Source organism: Sitophilus oryzae, unplaced genomic scaffold (assembly GCF_002938485.1).
Source record: "Sitophilus oryzae breed Bouriz unplaced genomic scaffold, Soryzae_2.0 scaffold_908_pilon_pilon, whole genome shotgun sequence".
In the NCBI taxonomy this organism is placed as follows: Eukaryota; Metazoa; Arthropoda; class Insecta; order Coleoptera; family Curculionidae; genus Sitophilus; species Sitophilus oryzae.
The window spans coordinates 663676-672830 of record NW_022147537.1 but is presented as its reverse complement, the minus strand read 5'-3'; the positions used below and the strand labels follow the sequence as shown (position 1 = coordinate 672830).

General features: G+C 34.3%; 1 protein-coding gene across 1 annotated transcript; it reads left to right on the top strand.

Moving 5' to 3' along the window:
• Positions 1-761: 761 nt before the first annotated feature.
• On the top strand, positions 762-7775 carry LOC115890709. Its single transcript, XM_030911012.1, has 4 exons — positions 762-959; positions 1831-1987; positions 6351-6603; positions 7764-7775. The coding sequence occupies exons 1-4, from the start codon at positions 812-814 to the stop codon at positions 7773-7775; spliced, it is 570 nt and encodes a 189-aa protein (XP_030766872.1). The 5' UTR covers positions 762-811.
• The last annotated feature ends 1380 nt before the right edge of the window (positions 7776-9155 follow it).

Genomic DNA, 9155 nt, shown 5'->3' with positions numbered 1-9155 from the left:
AGTTGATCGCGTTAAGTGCTGCTTGGACTATCGGATAGAATGGCACTCTGGTTGTTTTCGATAGTTCCTATCTAAGATAAATTGTACGTACATTTCGATAGCGTAAATTTATGCCTGAAGGATACTGTAGGTATCTACTGTCTGAGTATTTGGGCTGGCCCAAATTCTATCCCTGTCCCTGCTTGGTTTTGGGAAGCATCAGTATACGACGTTAAGGTGCGTATGGTATTTTCACAATTGAGTAAGCTCCTCTTTTCTTCTTCCAATCACTTTATTGCTAAATACTACAGTGAGGTGTTTTCAAAGTTGTACATTCCTGTTATGTCACCCACTGGGAGTTGGAGAAGTGAATTTTTTCTTTTGAGGGTGTTCCAAGTTCCCGGACCCGAAAATTCTCCTGTGTATACCGTTTGCCAATGACCATCTAACCACATCTAATTGGCATAACTACCGACGACACAATGCAGTGGTATCCGGGGACATACTGTATAAATATATTTTAGAATTCAAAATTTAAAAATGAGTATATTTTTTAAATTTATTTGCCAAGTAAAATAAACTATAAACCAGAATCGATAAAACTTTAAAAACGTATAGTAGTTCATATTTAAATCTGTTAAATGTGTAATTAGATGTATATAATTTGTTTGTTAAGTATAAGTAAATTGAGACTAATTACAAACTTAGTGGTTTTCCTTGATGATTTCCGACAACTTATAAGGTTTTTACATGTTTTATAATTTATTTTAATAATTTACAAATAATATTTAATCGCTATACATTGAAGTAAAGCAAATAAACTTTTAGTAAGATGGCTGGTGTGTTCGTAGTAACGAATAAAGACAAGTTTTTTGAACAGATGCGATTGGAACATAATAAGTCTGAAAAGGAATATGAACAGTGCCTGGACATTTTGAGCGAATGGGCAGATACTCAAAAACATTTTCCAGAAAAACCAGGTAATTTAGTTACTATACCGGGTGCGTCTCAAAAGTGGCTCACCCCCTATAACTTTTTTATTTTTTCAGGTAAAAAAACGAGATTTGGTATGTCTGTATATGACATAAATTAGGATTGATTGGCGTATTCAATTGCTTTTGGTCACTTCCTGTTTCACCGGAAATGACTACAACTTTTGATTTTTAAATGTCACCTTCGGTATTTTTTTATTTTATTCGATAGAAAATGATATTCTATGAATAGAATGACATATCATATGTCAATTTTTGACATTCTCGCTTGATAAAAAAAATTATTTTAAAATTCAATCTAGAGTGCCATGGCTATGTTAAAAACACTAATTCTTAATCAAGGAGTCTTGGAAAAATAGATTTGATCGTCTAATGTTTTTATTATCTTATATAAACGTTTAATCATATCTTAATTTTTTCAAATGGAACGAGGGTGGCTCATTAGCATATTTGGAAAAAACATTTTTTTGCGAATAATTTGATACCTTACACTTGGTATTTCGAGTCAAATTTTCGTTACAAACCGCAAGTCATAATTTCAAATAAACCATATGCGAAAATGTCAAAAGTTGACATATTAGGTATGTCGTTCTGTTCAGAGTGTTATCTTCTATCGAATAAAGTAAAAAAATACCGAGAGTGTCATTTAAAAATCTAAAGTTATAGTCATTTCCGGTCAAACAAAATCAAAAATTGAAATAATTCCCGGTGAAACAGAAAGTGACCGAAATTCGAACTTCAATCAATCCTGATTTATGTCATGTACTAAAATACAAAACTTCGTTTTTTTAACTTAAAAAATAAATAAAAAGTTATAGGGGTGAGAATCACTTTTGAAAAACGCCCGGTATTGTTTTAGATCGATATATTCTGCGTTATGTGTTACTCTCCAACAAGTTCAGTATCGAGAGATCTAAGGAAAAACTGGACATGTATTACAGCGTGCGCAACCTCATGCCAGAAATCTTCTCAAAACATCCACTATCACCAGAGTTCATAAAGGAAAGCAGAGTAAAGTGAGTACACAAAATTGGAAAGCAGTAGTTATGTCCCTTAAGTGTTGTTAAAGAGATGAGTTATGTTGATGTAAATAATAACTGTTTATATACACTCATCGGCAAAAGTCTTGCACGCCCTTACTATTTTAATAAAAAATTACATTTCAAACTAATCTTTCGTGGAAACCAATAGATACTAAAGTTATGTTAAAAAATAACACAAAAAAAGGGAAAACTTTGACCAAGTTTAATAATATATTTTGCCAAAATACAAAAAAATACAAATTCCGTAAAGAAAAATGTTTGACAAAAAAAGAGAATGTAAATAAATAAATAATAAATTCTGACAAAATTAAGGTTACTAATATAAAATATAGCCTCCACGATTTGTTATGAGTGCATCAAGTCGTCGGGACATCCCCACTATAAGGTTGTTTATGGTTTCTTGAGATACGTTCTGCCATAATTCTTGAGCGGCAATGATCAACTCCTGGCGATTTCTTGGTGGGTTATTTCTGCGAATACAGCTCTGGTGATGTAGTCCCAGACATTTCAATGAAATTCATGTCGGGGGAGAGTGGAGGCCAGTCCAGACGAGTCATTTCCCCTTCATTTAATGCTTCCTGGACCATCCTAGCTCTGTGAGGACGAGCGTTATCATCCATGGGAATAAAATTATTGCAGATTTCTTCTCGCAGTGGATACATTATTGGTCTGATTACAGTTTCCACATACAAATGGGCGTTCATCACCTCAGGAATATGAATGAGCTCTGTTCGCCTATAGTACATGATGCCACCCCAGCACATCTCAGTTTCTCCTTGATAAGGAGCACTTTATTCAAGCGATGCTGCCTCCCTGCATCCCTCCACACTCGCTGACGATAGGCATCACTTATCAAACCTATCCTGGTTTCGTCAGTGAAAATTACGTTTCTCCACTGAGGTAATAACCAGTTCTGGTGTTCTCTAGCTCACTGTAGCCTCCTTTGCCTATGGTATAAAATTAATAGAGGGACTCGCAGTGGACGTCTACGCCACAATCCAGCATTTAAAAGTCGCCTGGAAATGGTTCGGCTTAATATCACTCGGTCAGTGGTAAGTTCGTTGAAACTGAGATCGTAGCTCTCGAATTGGAACTAACCGATTTCTTTTGGCAAATTGAGCCAAGTAGCGATCCTGTGGTTCAGTCGTTACCCTTGTACGGCCCAATCTAGGACGAGATCTTACATTTCCGGTGTCCATATACCGTTGTGTAATTCGGCTTGCAGTCTCTCTCTCTCTATCTTTATTCCTACAAGAGGAATGTAATGGTCAGGTGATGTGTGAGGTTTGTCTCCATAATTCCCTGTCTTGTGTTTCATGTACAAGCGTGTGCAGTGGCTTGTGGGTGATCTTTGATAACTGGTCTATCCATCGGGAGGGCGAGCGGCCTCTTGGTCTTCTTCCCGGAACGTTGCCCTGTATAATGAGTTTTTCCATAGAGTCAGTATCCCTCCTCATAACGTGACCGAAACATTTAAGTATACGTGACTGTATAGAAGTTGAGAGGCGTTCTGTGGTGTTCAGTTCTTGGATTATGGATTCATTGGTTCGCCGGGCAGTCCAGGGGAATTCTTGAGCATTCGTCGCATAATGGTAAATCTCAGTTGCGTCAATTTTTTTCATTTCTGACTGCCTCATCGTCCAGGACTCGGAGCCATACATTAATATAGGAAATAGTTAGGCAGTGAACAACCTTTTTTTTAAGTGTTTAGATATGTTTTTGTCTCGCCATATCTTTTGAGAGTTTTCGCACTGCCACTCTTGTCATTTCACATCTTCTTCTTATTTCCCCTTCTAACGATCCCGTGTTGTTTATAAGTGACCCAAGATATATATTGATATTACAACCTCAAAACGACCAATGCTTACTACATCAGGTTTGTTGTTGTTTTGCCTGTCGATAATCATAATTTTTGTTTTAGAGGGATTAATTTCAAGTCCAAGTTTCTCGCTTTTCGTCTTCAACCAATTTTAGAAGCTGCAATAACACTTCCTCGTTTCCCGCTAGAAGGACCGTATCGTCTGCAAATCTGAGGGTTGGTAATTTTGTGACCATTAATTGTATTTATCCCCTTGCCAATGTTCCAATGCCCTTCTCACTTGATATATTCAGTATATATATTGAATACTGAGGAGATAGTATGCACCCCCTGCCTAACACCACAGGTAGGCTGGAAGTCTTCCGAAGTAACGCCATTGATGATAATTCTACTTTTGGTATTTATATAGAGATTCTGGATAAATAAAATCAAAAGAAGAATCACGCCCATTTCTTTAAGAACCATCCATAGTTTTGACCATTTGACTTTGTCAAAAGCTTTTCGATAGTCTACGAAAGAAATATAGAGCGGATTGTTAAATTCTCGGGCCTTTTCGATAATCTGACGGACATTCAAAATTTGTTCACGTGTTCCTCGACCTCTTGTGAATCCTGCTTGCTCTGGAGGGATTTGTGGTTGAATATACGGTTTTAGCCTTGTTAATGATATAAAGAAAAGATTTTCAAAAGATATATTGGCATGTGAAATTAGCGCAATGGTACGAAAGTTGTCGGAGTCATTTGGCTGGAGATCCTTTTTTGTGGATGGTTATTATGGAACAATCAGTCCAATCTGATGGCCATTGGTGCGTATGCCATATCATATTACATAACTTGTGCAAGATGTCCACACCAAAATCTCCCGACGCTTGGAGCATTTCGGCCGTGATGTGATCTGGTCCCGGGGCTTTATGATGTTTTAGGTTTTTTATTGCTGCTTCAATATCCGATTTCAGTATGTCTGGTTCTTCATTAATTATATCACTGTGGAAAGAGCAACTAGGCTGAGGATCTTTTTCTTTATACAGTGTTTCGCAGTATGTTCGCCATCGTTCCACTATTTCGTTAATTTCGGTTTTAAGTTTTCCTCGATCGTGTTCTATTGCCCATGTTCGATCGTCTTACTATTGCCCGGCTTGCAGTACTTCGGGCCCTATCGAAGGCAGAAATTTCGTGCCCTGGAATTTTTGTCGCCTTTCACAACACTTACTACAAGACTGAACTCGAACTGAAAAACAAAATTTGACCGCAAATAGCAAAACCATACACATTCCATCGATAAGGTTTTCATTCAAAGCTTTTATGACCTTTTTTTTGTAGACACATATTAAGGTATTTGTACACATAGCCACTGCAAAATAAAACACTAAATCACCACAATACACCAAAACACTTTTATTTTTACACTGGACGCGCGTTTCGCTAACCATGTTAGCATCATCAGCAGATGATTGTAAACTAAAATACAATCTACAATTGGAGCGTTTATATACTCGCTTAGTGGGGACAGAGTGGGCGTGGCAAGATCTAGCCAACCGAGTCAGAACCCACCGAGCGTAACAGTTAGATTTCCGCCACTAGAGCTGTAGGAACAAAGAACTTGATGGAATTGGACCGTTGTCTCTGTTCATACTATCTTTACATTTATTAATTCTGATGCTTTCATATGCATCTAATTGCCTGTAATTTGAGACTTGTTTAAGTAATTTTAAGTTGTCAAGATCTATACATTGTTCTTTATCAATATGTTCGGCAACGCAAGATTTATCAGGTCTATCATATCTTATCTGAGCTAAATGTTTTTTAAATCTAGTTAATATTGATCTTCTAGTTTGCCCAACATATTTCTGATTACAATCTTTACAATAAATTTCATAAACACCCGACCTTTCCAGTAGAGGTGTTTTTTCCTTTGGATTGCCTAATAATTGTTGTAATTTATTATTAGCACTTTTATAATATAATTTATTATTAGCACAAGTTATAATTTAGCACAATTAGCACAAGTTTATAATTGACATTCTTAAAAATTCCCTTTAGACCACGGGATAACTGTCTATCAAACGGTATTGAAAAATATTTTGACGTATCTTTCTCCACTTGAAAAGTCGAATTTTCAGAAGTCATTAACCTATACCTACGTTTTCTAAATATTTTATCAACTAGTGAAGGAGAATATTCATTATACTCAGCTACATTCCTAATGTAATCTCTTTCTATTTCAAACCAAACCAAATCTAGCCACTACAATATGCTATGCAAAGATATACATTTATCTGGGGGGTGCAAGACTTTTGCTGACGAGTGTATTTATAATTAATTAATTTTTTTTCCTAAAATATTTTGATTAAAAGAAAACATGTAAAAGTGGGCAATGCTGTGCCAATCAAGCTTAATCATGTGACTAAAAGTTTATCTGATTTTGGTAATGCCTGCAAAATAACCCAGATGAGGTCACTGTGCGAAAAAGTATGTGTGGGGGAGCCTTAAGATGATTTTTATACTATTTTATTTTTAGTTATGCAATACCAATGCCCAAACCTGGTCCAGGCTATAAAAGGATCGTGTATTGCCAACATAATCCAGAATTTGGAGCGGAATATTTCTATCCAGAGAAGTTCCTTATACATATATTGCATGTGGCAGAACTGATATTCCATACAGACGATTGTTGCAATTATCACTTCATCTATGATTGCAACGGTTTAACATTAGGACATGTACCACGATTCAGTCTAGTGGTTATGAAGAAAGTAGGCTTCCTACTTGATGTGAGTAAAACGATTGGCCCGGTTAAAAAATTGCCGTACTGTAACTCTACTACTTTTGAGACAGTGTTTACATGTGTGAAATAAATCTTATAGGGATCTTATTAAGTCGGAGTGAGAGGAATGCGACGGTGTGCTGTTGCGGCGTTGCCACATTTCGCCGGTACGCCTTTCCCTATCAACTAAAGTAAAATCACGATTGCAAACCGCTTATTTTTAAAAGAGATTTTTTCGAGAAGATAACTGCCCGTCAAATTAAATACCACAACGATTTTTTTACCGATTTTCAACGAGTTGTAACTTTAAAAAAGATGGACCGATTTTGTTGATTTTTTTAGCATGTTAAAGATCGTTTTTGGTAGATTGATCTGATTTTTCTAAATTTTGTATGAGATTTAGTTTTCTATGATATACAGGGTGTGAAAAAAGATGTAATTGTTGTAATTTTGTGTTGCTGCCATTTGTTAAAAAAAAAAACTAGAATTATAAGTTCTGGGTATAGCTAAGACTAATATCTCGGGACGTATTGATCAATAGTAGTAATAAGTATCAATAATAATAAGATAAGATAAGTATAAATAATAAGATAATAAGTATCAATACCTGAGTAGATATTTTCTACCGTCTTAACTGACACGCAAAACTGACAGCTAAAAGGTTACGTGTAGACTTGGCTTTAAGTCTTAGTGGGATATCAATGGTAAAATCATCGTTAATGTCGCCATAATTTTCTGACAAAAAAAATAACTTTAATGTAAGATAAACAATTGCCTATTCGTTTGTATTTTTAGAAAGTAAATTCTCGAATCGTATGGCATCTATCTACGTAGTGAATTTTCATCCGTACATGGAGCATATAGTGAATCATTTTTTCAAAACCTCGTTTTTAATAATTCAAAAACCACTCAATACTCTATGGTATTAAAATATTTTAAAAATTAATTTTATTTCTCAAATTGGTAATAATGTTTTTAATAATATTAAATAAATGTTGTATGGTTTAAAAAAGAGGAACTAAAAATAATGATAAATTAAAAACTAAATAAAATATTTTTTTCTCATAATTTTAGTCAACGTAATAGGACAAATTATAAAAAATAAATTTAATGATAATGAGTTTAATTACATTATGTAGCAATTAATTTTTGAACTGATCTTTCTAGGAAAAATTATGATAGTTAAGTTAATATTTTCTATTCTCAAAAACATATATAAAAATAGATTAAAAAATATAAAAGGATTTGTTTTTGACCTAACATATACAGGCAAACATTTACAGTAATTTGATCATAGTTTTGTGTATAGGGTGAGTCTTAAATAAGTGCAAATACTCTGATCTCGATAAAAGAAACATATTTTCTAAGGTTTTTCAAATAAAGTCCAAAAAAAATCGAGTTATTCAAGTTTAAAAAATTAAAAAAAAAATCTGTATATGCGTCCCTTTTTTCCGTAACCATAGAGTAAAGTCGTAACCATGGTAATATGCGAAATTAAGAAAATATACCGTGGAAGAGTTTGCGCGGTTCTAAAAATTTCTCTAAAATATACAGGAAATTTAGATTTAAAAATATACAGGGATTTTTTTTTAGGTACGACTGCACTGATGTTCTCTCCGGCTTCTTTGCTACCGTTTAACTGTGTTTCTGTAAAAAAAATTAGACGACGTGTCCCATCAATAAAATTCGACAAATTTGGAAGTAGCCAATGAAATGAAAGAGTGTTTTGCGGTGACATACTTGTTAAGTCCACGTGGACTCTCTGCCGTTTCTATACAGGGTGAGTTTCCTACGATGTTCTCTATGGCTATTTCGGAAACTATATATATATAAATTCAGGTCAGAACGTCCTCCCAGAAAATCGGAGAACACAAACCCATTAGGGATGTGATTATACAGGGTGTTTCAAAACAAATGCGAAAAACTTCAGGGGGTGATTCTGTTCAAATAAAGGGTAGTTTGTTTTATAAAATCGCTAATAAAAAAGTCAACCATTAGGGAGATACTGCGGTACAAAGATGGCGGAAAATAATGTTTTATTTTTATCTTGAAAACGAAAAGAGATAGACTAATGAAATTCTATGGAAGCATTACTGTTATGAAAAACACACATTCTTAGGTAATTTTTCACTTTAAAATGAGTGGGAGGGGCTGAAATAAACTTTCACCCTTATCATCCTTTGTTAACGAAATTCTAAAGAAAATCTTATCAAACACATGCAAAAAAATTAATTTGATAGTTTAGTCTGTTTAGAAACTTTTTTTATCTCTTTGTGTTTTTGATAAACTCACCGATTTGAAATTAAAAAATAAAAATGTAAAGCATTACATGTCAGGAACAAAAACATTTTCTGATAAAGAATCTAGTATTGCTGTAATTTTTTAGAATAAATCTAGTCGGTCATTGTTACTTTTAGGATATTTCTAATATTATTTTATTTTGACATTACTTATCGTATTAGGGCTATTATCTAGATGATTACATTATCAATATTATCACTAGATTCTTTAATCTAAAAATGTTTTTGTCAGCAATACGTAACCGAACGAAGTACGCAA

Excerpts from the sequence above, each read along its gene's own strand:
- LOC115890709 (XM_030911012.1), top strand. The coding sequence starts at position 812 with ATGGCTGGTGTGTTCGTAGTAACGAATAAAGACAAGTTTTTTGAACAG. Across the intron at positions 960-1,830 it reads ACATTTTCCAGAAAAACCAG|ATCGATATATTCTGCGTTAT; the intron begins GTAATTTAGTTA and ends GTATTGTTTTAG. Across the intron at positions 1,988-6,350 it reads ATAAAGGAAAGCAGAGTAAA|TTATGCAATACCAATGCCCA; the intron begins GTGAGTACACAA and ends TTTTATTTTTAG.